At 42.3% G+C, this 14,333-nt stretch overlaps 1 protein-coding gene across 2 annotated transcripts in view; it reads right to left on the reverse strand.

The window, feature by feature from the left end:
• The window catches only part of Prkar2b (protein kinase cAMP-dependent type II regulatory subunit beta), a 104,143-nt gene that overhangs the window by 9,640 nt on the left and 80,170 nt on the right, over positions 1 to 14,333 (reverse strand). For both annotated transcript variants that reach the window (XM_031355290.1, XM_031355288.1), the window contains exons 5-6: positions 6,770 to 6,876; positions 3,476 to 3,629 (exon numbers count right to left, since the gene is read on the reverse strand). In XM_031355290.1, the coding sequence (XP_031211150.1) occupies positions 3,476 to 3,629; positions 6,770 to 6,876 (261 nt within the window). The remainder of the gene's footprint in view (positions 1 to 3,475; positions 3,630 to 6,769; positions 6,877 to 14,333) is intronic.

Here is a 14,333-nt window from a genome sequence, read left to right on the forward strand (position 1 = left end):
AAAAAAAAAAAAAAAAAAAAAGAGTTCTTAACCTTCAGATCAGTGAGATGTTAATGCATGCACCATCCTTGGTGGTTTGTGCTAACAGCCAGGCAGAATGAGACACTAGGAAATTAAACATCTTCTTTCCAGAGTTAGTTTATTACCATTTATATGCCAGCTGTACTTTGGCATCAGCTGCCAAGCCTAATGGCCTGCCTTCGATCAGCAGGACACAAATGACCTTTTTATATGGGTCCCCCCATACACACAAAATAAAAAGTAAATAGAATAAAGTATATTTTTTTAATTTTATGAGTTAATTCACAAAAATTACTGAGTCCTTTTGAAGTCTGGCTCAGAATTTGCTGAGATAATTTTTTTCTTTTTCTTTTTCTTTTTTTTGATTTTACGAGACATGGTTTCTCTGTATAGCTCTGGCTGTCCTGGAACTCACTTTGTAGACCAGGCTGGCCTCGAACTCAGAAATCCACCTGCCTCTGCCTCCCAAGTGCTGGGATTAAAGGCGTGCGCCACCACTGCCCGGCTGCTGAGATAATTTTTAAAACTAAAAACTTTAGTTAATCAAAATCTCTACATGTCTGGTGAAATAACATCTATAAAAGTGTCCCATGTGATTGTCATATACACAGTCAGATTTGGGAAGCAGGTACATTTTAAAGACAGGCCTTGGTTGCTGCTGCTGTCGTTAAAACATAGAAGGCCTGAAATAGTTTAGCCATTTAGAAATAAATAATGAATTGTGTATCTCAGGAAGAATTGTCTATTAACATTTCACAACCCACTGTGACCCAAATCTAGGAAGCCTAATTTCAAAGGCTTTCTTCCCAGTCGCGTTCACAATGGCCTTTCCGAGTGGCCAAGTCTTCAGCTACTCTCTGAGGGCTAAGAGCTGCAGGGCACTATTTCCAGAGTGAGGCTCTAGGATGAGGCTGCAGGCTGCAGGTCCTAACATCTCCACACTGCCTTGACTCCCCCCTAGAAGCAACTGGCTATGCAAATTGTTCTTAAAAAGCAAGTTTCAAATATAATGAAAGTATGCCCAATTATAATTTTAAAGATATTGCACTCATGAATGCCTCAGAAACTACACTGTTTATAAATGTCATCAACATGTATAAAGCACCAAAAGAAATCTCCAAATTTTTTCTTATAAGTTTAAGAACTGTGCACACAAAAACTCTGGGCCCTTTGTACATTGGTTACCATTAGCATCAGCTGAAACTAGCCATACTTGGGGGGCGATCTGGAACCAGGGATGCCTGAGGACGCCTCATTCCTGTCTCACACCCTGACTCTGACTGGCAACTCCGGTTACACGTTCTGTAATAGGCAGGTCATGGCAGACACAAGATTAGCCCCCGCCCCACCCCACCCCCACACACACTGTGAGTCCTTCCTGCACACAGAGGTCTGCTCTGATGCGCCTGTCCTCTGTTGGTTTTAAGGTATCTTTAACATATTTAGGTGATGTGGTTCTTTCTACACGAAAGAATCTCCATTTTTTATCCTATAACTTATAAAAATGACTCATTTAATAGGCATACAATGACTGCTTGGCTCCTATAAAAAGAAGTTTTAAGTATCTTGTTTTTTCTTTTGAGCAAAATGTTTTATGAGTCAAAGGCTGAGATGAATGGTACATTCTGTAACTCAGTAATCCTCTGAAATCAGACAGTTACAACCTCTTCTACAAACAGCTGAGGGGGAAACCTAACACCTGCATGTCGTGAACATGGGATGTACTGTTTTGTGTCCCACACAATTGTCAGGGTGGCCTGAGGTGAAGTGTGATGCCAGGCAGTGCAGACTCCTGGGAGCTGAGTCCAAGCAAGGCCAGGCTCACCTTACAGCACAGATGTGCAATCTGCAGGGTGGTAAGTGGGTCCCCAGGGGAGTCTGCAAGCTTACCAAGCTAAGACTGAGAACCCCAGCTTAAAGCCAGAGTCACTTGTTAGTCCTTGAGCTCTGCATTCTGCTACCACAGCTTCTCTGGCTCGTCAGCCAATGTTTCTGCGAACCAACACTTGACAGAACTTCTACCATTAAGACACTTATTTAAAGATACAGACTGAGAATCTCTTGTCTGAAATACTTGAGACCAGAAGTGTTTCAGACTTTAAACACCACCTCCGATCCACCCAACGCCCACTCTCCCCCCTCCCCAACACCTGACTGCCCAGATTCTGAAAAATTCTAACAAAGAAGTTAAGGAGCATGTTCAGGTCTAAACATAAAATTTATAGTTTATAGATAGCTCATATACATGCCCTAAAGGTAAAGTATTATAATGTGCCTTGCATTTTGACTGATTTGTAATATTAGGTGAGATATAGAATTTTACAGTTTGGAATCATGTTGGTGCTTAAAAAGTTCTGGATTGGGGGCATTTCAAGCTTTGAGTTTCCAGATTGGAATGCTTAGTCCACATCCCACCCAAAGAGAATGAATGGTTAGATTTGTGTAGCATCAAGGCAAACCTTTTTTTCAGTATCCAAAATGAAAAGAACAGGTATTTTACTCTATACTGCAGTCAGTCAGCGAATGCCACCAAGAGGACCGTTTTGTTGTTGTTTGTTTTGCTTTGCTTTTTTCCCATGCTTTTTCAAAGTGCAGCACACATCAGAATCACATGGAAGACTTCTGCCAGTATTGCTCTGCCCTTCTCCAGACTTCTTGGTGCAGGAGTTCTTGGGGGCCTGGGATGTTCCTAACAAGTCCCCAATTGTGGCTTTCTGTTGGTCACTCTGAAAACCACTGATTTACAGAGGATACTACTTACCTCAGAGATCTCAGAGAAAAAGGCTGTGAATGTGCGTGTGTCCATGTGGGTGTGGTACAGTATTCGTACTTGTTAGCTGAGGGTATGTGCATACCTGTGATCCAATGCTTGTGCACAACGCACATGTACATATAGGGGCCAGAGACTGATGTCAGATGTCTTTCCTGGGTTGCTCTCCATCTTGGAGACAAGGTCTCTCACTGAACCTGAAGTTCACTGACTTAACCAGACTGGCTAGCCCATGAGTTTTGGGTCTGCATGCCTGCTTCCCTGATGCTGGCCTTATAGGCACGAGCCACTCTGCTCAACTTTTTACATTGGTTCTGAGGATGCAAACGCACAGCCTCATTCTTGTCCAGTGGGTACCTTCCTGACTGAGCCATCTCTCCAGCTGTTGTGGCTTGTGGTTTCTAAGCATGGATAAGAGAAGAGCATACTGGATCTGATGTCATTCCCAAGGGCCAGTGTACACAAGCTCCTGACTTGGAGAGAGACAGGACGTAAAGCTTTGGTTCAGCACAGATTTTATGTCTTAACAGGGTAGCATGTAGTAAATGCTTAACAAATGCCAATGACTTGTGATCCCAAATAAAACCACCAATTAAAATGAAAATACAGAATCAGAGTATCTGCCTATCTACTGTCATGATAATTTTAATAGTGTCACTTAGGTCAAGCAAATATTTTACTCACCAAACCCCACAGAGCACCAGGAGAGGTAGCAGTGATTGTAGCTGCTCTGGGCGTATTGTACATTAAGGCCAGTTCTCCGAAACTCCCACGGTTATCGTAGTTACCGACGCATCTTCCAACGCCATCACATTTTACATAAATATCAAATGTTCCTCTGTTGGACATATATAAATTCATATGGAAATCAGAGACAATGTGACTCAGGTAGCATTTAATTACAGTGTTGCAGTATCTCAGAGAAGAAGAGCCCTGTGCAATGCAATCTTGTTGCTGCCTGCCTCTCCCCCATAACAGCGTGTGTACATCTGTTCCAGACCTATGGAAAAGGCCATCAACTACACCTGGACAGGGACAACGCACAGGGAAAATGGAACTAAACAAATGAAGTTAAATTCAGTGACAGTGTTCACAGAAAGGCATCTGTGGAACATACGACGAACACCAGCTGGACTTATCTCACACAGTAAGGGCCATGGTCATTCCAGGTCATTGACTGTGTATTTAATACTTTGTGTTTCTAAAAGAAATGTACATGGCTTCTGAGACCAGAAGAAAATGGCTACTTCTTAAAGGAATACAGCTCTAACAATCTGCTGACGAGCCCTGTATAAACTATGGCAGGAGGTGGCCCCCAGGCCAGCTGCCAATAAAGTCTTATTAGTACACAAACAAACGTTGTCTTTATTATACATGGCCGGTTTGGGTTACAAGCAAAATTGAATTCTTAGGCCACATTGGCCCACGAAGCCTTAACACTCCTTCCCCGACTCCTCACTTTAGGTCAACTTCAAGCTGAAACTAGAAAGTGGTAGGATCCAGACCAAGCTGCTGGACTTGGTCTTTCTGTAGATGTTTCTGTGGCGGTTTTCCCTTGAGGTGCCTTCTGCAGGCAAAGAGATTCCACTCACGGGTCCCTGTGCTCACGTGGCCAGGCCCTACACTCATATAAGCTATTTTTCTACATAGGGCCATCTTCCAACATTCTGTACTCAGTAGAGAACATGGTTTCAAGGTTGGCTGGGGCACTTGGGAGGCAGACAAGAGAAGTTCTTGTTTAGCTTTATTCTGTTGGTAAAATCCTGGACAAAGACGTGGTAGTGCAAAAGTGGACATTTTTTTTTGTTGTTGTTTTTGTTTTGTTTTTCATGGTAGAGTTTCTCTGTATAACCTTGGCTGTCCTGGAACCTACTCTGTAGACCAGGCTGGCCTTAAACTCACAGAGATCTGCCTGCCTTTGCCTCCCAAGTGCTGAGATTAAAAGCATGCACCACCACCTGACAGAGACAGCTTTTAAGGATTAGGAAACGACTGTGACTAGTAAAGAAACCTACAGAAACAGAAACAAAAGATATTACCTAACGGGGAGAAAATTGTTGGCTTTAAATGTAGTTTGTGGATAGAATGGTGCTTTTGAGGATATGCCCTAGAATGTGTTTCACAGATAATTACTTTTAAACTATTATTTTAAACCCTGCCATTTACACCCTTTATTTTGTCACTGACATTGCCTTCTAGATTTCCTATTCTGAACAAACAAACAAACAAAATATAAATGAGAAAACAAAGCATCCTGGAGAGGGTAAAACACACTGCCAGCCCAGCGGAGGGCCTCAGTGGGAAGTCTGTTACACAGGCAGCTGCTCTTCATACTGATTCCCACCCTGACGTATGAGGCCTCAGGCAGTGCATGACAGAGCAATGAGCATGAACAGAAGCTGGTGACAGGAGATCTGGCTGTGGCCCAGACGCACTGACTATGTGGGTGACCTCAATCAGCCGCTCCTGTGAGCTGGAGTGTTTCATATGCCAATGGGTGGTTAGGATCTAACTGGAAGAGAACGTTGTAAAAACATACCCACTGAAAGAACTGGACTGCACCTGGGGCTCTCACCTATGATTCAATTAAAAAAAAAAAAAAGGGAGTGGATTTCTAAGTGGTTTTGTTAGTGAAGGCTGTGACATCAAAACTATGACTCTGCCTTACATAAAGGGATACGTTGGGGTCAGGCTGTATCCCTAACCCTGGGTAGTGCTGCGGTGGAAGGTAACTAGGGCACCAGAATAGAGAATGAAGAAATGAGTAAACGCCCCAACTGAAAGGCACACTGCATCATTCTACCCACGAAACTGCCGGGAAGTGGGGGTGCATACCTTTAATCCCAGCACTTGGGAGGCAGAGGTAGGTAGATCTCTGTGAGTTTGAGGCCAGCCTGCTTTACAGAGTGAGTTCCAGGATAGCCAAGGTTATACAGAGAAACCCAATCTCTTGAAAAACAAAAACAATAACAAAAAAAAAAAAAAGGAAGGAAGGAAGGAAGAAAAGCACACGCACAGTTCCTATATGATCAGGAAAGGGAAGCCAGAGAGTTCTAATTACCAGCTGACCACAACTGTCCCCAGAGGATAGTATTACCAGCTGACCACAACTGTCCCCAGAGGATGGTAGACTGGGTAGGGAGTCAATCTGTGTTCCTCTCAAGACTGAGCAGCTAGGGACACAACTGCCACAGAAACCCTGCCTGACTCTACAAGTGAAGCGCACTCTGTCCGTGTGCTGAGGATGGTCTGAGGCTCATCTAGTCACAATATTGTTCTCTGGTTAAGTTAAACAGTCTAAGATCTTTGAAACTTGATTGTCAATACTAGTAAGTGCATATCCTTTCTGTTTAGTAAAATATTTTCTATGTGTTCAAGGCCAGCCTGTCTACACAGCAGGTGCAACAAACAAAACAAAACAAAACAAAACAAACACCACCCTGAAACATTTTAAAAGACAAATATAATAGTACACAATTTCTGTGAGGACACATGTGAAGATCACTCTACTGATTAAAGGATACTAAAACAGCAGGGAAAAAGGTTCCCTCCTTACCTTATGCCTTCTGGAATACCTGAGTTCTTTTACAGTTAATAATAAGAACATTGTAAAAACATGGCAAACCTGAGTGGGCTATACCTCCACTTAGATTCTTTGATACCATGTCTAGCTCCAGTTCTCACTGTGATTGGCTTCTACTATACGGCAACACTACTTTCTATCTGCTAAATATAAGTTAGCAAATCAAGGCACATTAATGACTGTGACTTACAGATTCACTTTGCCTATAAACTGGCTCCTTGCATGACCTAGTGCAGCTTTATTGTATATATTCACAAGACAGTTACATCATTCAGTAAGGTTGAAGAAAAACAGCTATCAGATTAATCTGTTGGTTGTCATAGCAACTGCTAAGATTTTACACAGTAGGTTGTTTTTTTTTTTAAATTTCAGGAGTAAAGCTGGATAAAACTTACCTGTCAATGACGTAAAAGTTGTCACCATCGTCGCCTTGATCGATTACATGTTCCCCTTCTTTGACCAATTTTTCAAACATGGCATCTAAAACTTGAGACATCTGCTCCTATTTTTTAAATAAACAAAGTAACTTTATGTGTATCTATAACATAGTTCCTCAAGTAATCCTACAATTTTTATGTTTTTGTGAAAGATTTCAAAGAAATGGGAACATCATTACCATTGAGTTTTATAAAAAAAAAATACCATTTAGTCTCCCTCACCACATACAAATGAGATTTTTTATTCTCATATTCAACATCTGAATGAAAGTAATGATAATTGGCCTACTTTAGAACATTTGAAAGTATCACCACTTCACACAGAAAAGGACTACCAAACCATCACACATCTTGAGGAAAAAATTTAAAAACTAAACTAACTAGGGTGGTAAAGAACTGTTTCAAATTTCTGTAAGCTATCTGGTCTTAAAACCTCCTCTTCTTATCGCTAGAACTAGTGTGGAAGTTCCTGTACTGGCTGGTTTTGTGTGTCAACTTGACACAGGCTGGAGTTATCACAGAGAAGGGAGCTTCAGTTGGGGAAGTGCCTCCATGAGATCCAGCTGTGGGACATTTTCTCAGTTAGTGATCAAGGGGGTAGGGCCCCTTGTGAGTGGTGCCATCCCTGGGCTTGGAAGTCTTGGGCTCTATAAGAGAGCAGGCTGAGCAAGCCAGAGAAAGTAAGCCAGCAAGGAACATCTCTCCATGGCCTCTGCATCAGCTCCTGCTTCCTGATCTGCTTGAGTTCCAGTCCTGACTTCCTCTGGTGATCAACAGCAATGTGGAAGTAAGCTCAATAAACCCTTTCCTCCCCAACTTGCTTCTTGGTCATGATGTTTGTTCAGGAATAGAAACCCCGACTAAGACAGTTCCCTAAATACCTGGTGAAATTACATCCTAACTTCAATTTTAGAGTTTGTGTCAATGCCCAAAACAAAACAGGGCAAAACACAGACTGAGGTGCCAGTGGAGGGAAGCTAAACAAAAACCAAAACAATGAAATGACCATAACAAAATCTGTCACTGTCTTTTCTGTCATGACATTTCTCTTCAAAAACCAGCATCTGCATCTCTATGAAAGATCTTTACAAATTATGAAAGGGGCATTTAACAGTACTGGAGGGGCCAATGAAGGCAGTGTGGGGACCATTCAGACTAAAATTCTGTGGTCCATCAGGTTGGGGCCTAAAGACAAAGATGAAAGCCAGCTGAATGGTTTAAAGGTGCAGGTGGATCGGGTACCACCTTCCCATACACTTCCTCTAACCCAGACAATGCTGAGCAGCCCAGACTTGACTTAATTGCCCAGACAAGGATCAGAGAGAAATCAAACAAGCTGGAAAGAGCTAGAATAGACGAACCAAACCCCAGTGCCGGGAAAGCAAGCCTTTCACTGATGGGAACAGGCTCCCAGGTCTAATGGCGAGCTGCTCACAAGCTGCCCTGCTTCCTCAGGGCTCTCAATCCGCTTTTTGCTGGCAGCCTCAACAAAACCCCATGCTACAGATGTCCCAGGAACAAAGCAGAGTTTTAGACAGTGCTGCTTATCCATTCAGAGGCGGCTCAGGATGACATTATACACAGAGGCATATAAAAAGGATTCTTACAATAAAAGATAAAAAACTGAAAACATGACTGCTATTGTTTTCCTTTAAAATCAACTTCTTGGGCAGTCTTAGGTCCACGGTGTACTGAGACAACCACAGGGCTCCATTCCTCAGCCTCCTCCACTACCAACTCCCGCAGCCCTATGGGAGATTTGTTATAACCAATAAGTGCTCAGTGACTCTCGGACCCAGAGTCTGCATTTACCTTAAGGTTTGTTCTTGGCATTACACATCCTATAGGTATTACAAACATCAAATGACACATAGCCACCTGACTGGATTATTTTAAGTATATAAAATAAGAAAGAGTAAAACCCAAACCACGAAGTCAACAAAGAATGGAAAGAGATCTAGAGGAAACAGAGACGATGAAGAAATATGGAATGAATTTTCCAGAACTGGAAGACACAAGTTTTTAGGCTGAAAGGGATCATCAAGGAGTCCTACTAAACCAACAGAACCAGGCTCTCCCGTGGCCACCATGAACCTGTGTCTAGAGATCCAAAATACATCTGAGGAGGTTGTGCCTTAAAATAAAGAGAAACGCAAACTAAGGTTGAAATAGGATGCCACTCCTCTCACTTAGCAACGTTCACTTGTGGAGGATGGCACGGTGTACTGGAGTCACCATGAGGAAGAGACATTCTTACTGGCTTCTATGGGAAAGTACAAATTGAATAAACATCATGGTGACATTTAGTAGGACCTCAAATGGGCAACCTCCACTCTGACCACTCCTTCTCAAGGAAGTCACCATGAAGTGACAAATGCTGTGCCACATCCTAACAAAAGATTGGGAACAAAGCTGATGCCTCCCTACAGTGCTGGGTCAATAAATACGCTCTGCCATGTTCCTATACACTCAGCACATGAGGATTCTCCTACATCCACCTTCCAAGGGAGTCGATGACTACAGCAGGACTCTCTCAGAAAGGGTACAACTAAAAATGAAAACCTGCTTGGAGGAAGGGGCAGAGAGAGAGATGACCCATGTATGGATGTACCAGCCACCTTCTGTCTCACTGGTCCAACCATGAGGACCACAGGGTTTCCTGGAGGTTTGAACACGGCATAAAGACCTGCCTAAGCATAAGAGCAACCGTGGAGCTGTCCTGCTAAAGCTGTGCTCTTGCAGCTGTAGCAATGCTGAAGTGCAGCCTCCCTATGCACTGAAGTGCTTTTCATACTGTGCTGAGTTCAGGGCTTCTGTAGAGGGACTTCAGTCTGCAAAACAGTGGATTCCAAATCCATCCTCAAAGTACGCTTTAGCCACTACATTTTTAGATTAGTTTTTTGAAGTTAGAGTACAAACTAACGGGTTCTATCAGGGGACTTTGCTACAGAGTCATTCATTATCTGTTGGATCTGTCCTCCTTCCCTGCTGATGCTCCCTGTTCCTTGCCCCTTGACCGGCTGTTTCCTTCTCATCCCCCCGTCATACCCTCTGCTTTCACATCACTCACATTCTTTTACTCCCTCTCGCATTTCCCCTTTCCTTTAAGCTAAGGTCACGTTCCCTCTGATTCCCCTTCCCAGCCCCTTCTCTGCACATGGAAAACAGAAGTATATGGGCTGGCTTGTATCACCAAACATAATGATCTCCAGTTTTATCCCTTTTCCAGAAAACGTCAGACCTAGTCCTTTAGAACAGCTACTAAATGATAAAATTAGTGGAAATCAATATGTTTGAACTAGCACACGGAGACCTTATTATTTTTCAGAGTTGTAGTTTCATAGCAAGCGGTGAGGGATGCAGAGATTTCCCATAAGCTGCTTGCCCCCATACTTGAACAAGCCTCCCTCAGCATTTCTAGTCCCCACCAAAGGGCCCCATTTGTTGCCTTGAACCTACACAGATACACCATTTCCACTCAGTCAAGTGAAAGGACATGGCTAGTTAATCTGTCTGCCCCAGTAAGATTCTGGACCCAGCTGTTCATCTTTTCTGTCCTTGATTCCTGGTTACTACTGAGCCCATTTTACTGACTATTACAATGTCTGAGAGATTCAGGTAGGGCTAGCCTCTTCAGTCTGGCTTCTTTAACTTACTAATACATGTTTCCTTTATGTCTTTTCATGGATCCACAGATCATTTCCTTTCACTAAGTAATATTCCGCTGTCTGAATGTACCATAGTTTATCCATTCATCCATGGAAGAACATCTGGGTGGCTTCCAGCACTATGCAATCATACGTAAAGCTGCTGTGAATGACTGTATCCTGGTTTTTGTGTGAATGTTAGGTTTTTGACTCCTGTGGGTAAAGAGGGGCAGAAGAGCCGGAGTGTGGGGACAGAAGTGTGGGAGGGTCCCGACCAACCACTTTCAAAGCAGATAAGCCACTCTGAATCCCCACAGCAATGAGCCAGAGTTCCTGTTGCTCCACACCTTCACCACCGTATCAAATGTTCTAGACTTTGGCCATTTGGATGGGTGTGCACTATCTCACTGTTTTAATTTTGATGTGCTTCTCCCCAGTGACATAGGTTACTGAGCATCAACCCTCCCTCTGAGGTACTAAAAAGTTTTCATTACCTTGTGTCTATAAAGCAGTCATTTGCCACTTCCATGGTCCCCTAACTCCTTAGAAATCACAAATCTGTTTATTCTATGTAGATACTTATTTTCTGAATATTTCAATATAAAGTAATGATAAAATGTTTTTTTCTTGTATCTAGCTTATTCCACTTTGCATGTCTTCATGGTTCATCCCCACTGCAGCATAATCACTAATATGCATTTTCCAGCTTGAGAAACACTCCATGGATGTGACATATGATTTTATCCATTGGCCTATCTCACCAGTCTTGATCCATTTTCCTATCAGGTTGTTACTGTTAAGCTTCTAAAAAATTATTAGTATGTTTGTTTAGCTGCTCTTTATCTGGTGTTTCTTTTTTTAATTTACTCATTTTTACTTTCATGTGCATTGCCGTTTTGGCTGACTGCATGTTTGTATAATGGTGCTGGATTCCCTGAAACTGGAGTTACAGTTGCGAGCTTCCATGTGGGTGCTAGGAACTGAATCCAGGGTCCTCTGGATGAACAGCCAGTGCTCTTAACTGTGGAGCCATCTCTCTAGCCCCTGGGTGTATCTTTTGCAAATATTTTCTCTCTGCTTATGGTTTGTTTCTTCATTCTGTTGATTGTATCTTCTATAGTCAGAAACTTTAGGGTTTTTTTGTTTTGTTTTTTCTTTTTGAAGCAGGGTCTTACTGTGTAGCCACACATGTCCTGTACTTCACACCCCTCCTGTCTTAGCTTCCTAAGTACTGGAATTACAGGACTATAGCACAACACTTGGCCTTAGAAACGTTTAATTTTAATGAAGTCCAGCTTATTGCTTCTTTCCTCTACTGTACTCTTGGTACCCCATCTAAATAGTCACCGAAGTCTAGATCATCTAGGTACCTATAATATTTAGGAGTTTTTATCATTTTACATTGAGGTCTCTGATCTATTTAGGGTTCATTTTGTGAGGAATATAAAACCTGTCTGGATTCGTTAGGGTGCAGCATCCACTTGTACCAGAACCACTTGTTGCCTTTGCTCCTCGTCCTTTTGATTCACGTGGAGCTATTCTCGGGTTGTGTTCAGCTCTGCTACTCAATGTATGCATTTCTTGCCAATATTGGTATCATACCTTGTACTAAGTGTTGAAGTCATTATCAATTCACTGCCTGCCTTTCAACACCGTGTAAGCTTTTCTGGGATTTTGCCTCTCCAGATTTATCTATTTTAGATGTAAATTTTAGAATCAGTTTACTGGGCCAGCAAGATGTCACACAGGCCTGGTGACCTGGGTCCAACCCCCAGATTCCACACTCTGATAGTTTCTACCTCCTTCAGGCTCCTGTAGACAGTGCTAATATGAATACTTGTATACAAGTACTTGTCTCAGCCAGTGTTTAATCTCACTCCTTCTGAATGTCTATGAGAGGAATTTCTGACCTATACAGGATCTTTACACTTAACTTTGAGCAACTGAACTGCTTACCAATTTGTGAGAGTTCTAATGTCCCATGTCTTCAACATTTGTAGTTATTGGTGGATTTTTTTGGTTTTTTTGTTTGTTTGTTTGTTTTGTTTTGTTTACTTAAGGCCTTCGAGTGGAGATGAAGTAGTATTTCATTTGGTCTTGATTTGCATTTTCTTAATGTCTAACCACACCGGGTATCTATCTGCTTGTTTGGCATTTGTCTTCTCTGGAGAAAGCTATTCAACTACTTTGCTCATTTTAAAAATCAGATTTTTTTTCACATCTTACATCATTTAAATATTTTGAACACTAGACCTTTTTAAAGTATATGATCATCAAATACTTTCTTCCATTCTATAGTTTGCCTTTTCACTTTTTTTAAGTGGGGGTAATGTCCTGTGACTTATAAAATGTCTTGTTGATTCAAAGTCCAATGTACCTATCTCTCTCTTCTCATTTTTGTTTTGATATCTAAAAATCCACTGCTAAATCCAAGGTCAGGAATACTTTACCTTGTGGTGTGGTCTGAATGATAAGTATTTGTGGGCAGGTGCGTACGCAGACACACACACACACACACACACACACACACACACACACACACACACAGAGTAAAGATGTAGATATGGAGTTACCCTATAACAGAGCAATAATGTTCATAGAAAAAAGAAACAAAAGCCAACTCTAGGAATGATTTCTTCGTTGGAATTGCTGGGCAATGAGGTCCCACAGACCCTCAAACACTGGAAGCTTCACCACTGTTCTTGGTTACCCTCTAGAGCATGACACTAAGAATGTATTGCTGAAGACACGACATAGTTGAGCCATAAAACATGATGAGATCAAGATGGTATGGACCTAGAAACTCCATCCCTACCAGCTAGCTTTCAAGTGCTGGAAAGGGCTATGCAGGCACTAGGAGTGAAGAGCACTTGTCTAAACTCCTCAAGCTTCAGCAAGAGTCCATCTAGCAAGACATACCCATGGAAGTAACCAACACTTTCTATTGGATTTAAATCTCACTCCACAAGACAGACTTATGGGTACATAAGTCATAAGCCCTAGGGGAGAACCTATACTCTTATGCTTCTAAATGGTCAGGATACTCATAAATCAGTGTGCTTATCCACTCTCCTGAGTTCTTATGCGCAATAGATGGTGACAAACACATAGACCTTAACTAGCCAGATAATAAGAGAGTCCCGAATGCTCAGCCTTAAAGGCTCTGTGTATACTGCACCAACCCAAGGTTCAGGAATCACTGTAGAAGAAAAAGTAGGGATTGTATAAAAGCTAGAGGCAGTGAGTGACTCCTGACTTTTAGGTAAGAACTTGTGGACACAGCAGGGCAGCCCAGAGATGAACTTACAGCAGCTGTGGTAGCACATCTACCTGTGCAAAGCCTGTGCAAGCCCAGGACCAGAACAAATCCCAGCATAGACATGGGAGTTGGGCACACAATCCCACCCCTAAGTATGCAGTGACTGACAACTGTTTGATGTCGGAAAAGAAAGGATCAAATTTTTCCTAAGAGAATAGAACACACTCCAGGAGAAGACCACACAGCTAAGGATATTTTGGGCAGCACAAACTGGTCTTGAAAGGTTTATTTGTTCTGACACACAGTTGGGTGGCTTAGGGAATGGAGGGTGGATCTGGGAAGGGTTGAAGGGTGAATGTGATTAAAACATGTTGTGTAGGGAACTTGAAACTTGCAAAGGACTAATAAAAAATTTTAAATGTAGAGGCTCTATGTATATATATCTCTATGGTACCTAATGCATTAAATAAGAAAAGACCAGAGCAAAACACTGCCTAAATATTGCTGTCAGCAAAATGCTAAAAAGAATAATTTGGGGCTGGAGAGATGGCTCAGTGGTTAAGAGCACTGACTGCTCTTCCAGAGGTCCTGAGTTCAATTCCCAGCAACCACATGG

The sequence above is a fragment of the Mastomys coucha genome, unplaced genomic scaffold (assembly GCF_008632895.1).
Source record: "Mastomys coucha isolate ucsf_1 unplaced genomic scaffold, UCSF_Mcou_1 pScaffold6, whole genome shotgun sequence".
In the NCBI taxonomy this organism is placed as follows: domain Eukaryota; kingdom Metazoa; phylum Chordata; class Mammalia; order Rodentia; family Muridae; genus Mastomys; species Mastomys coucha.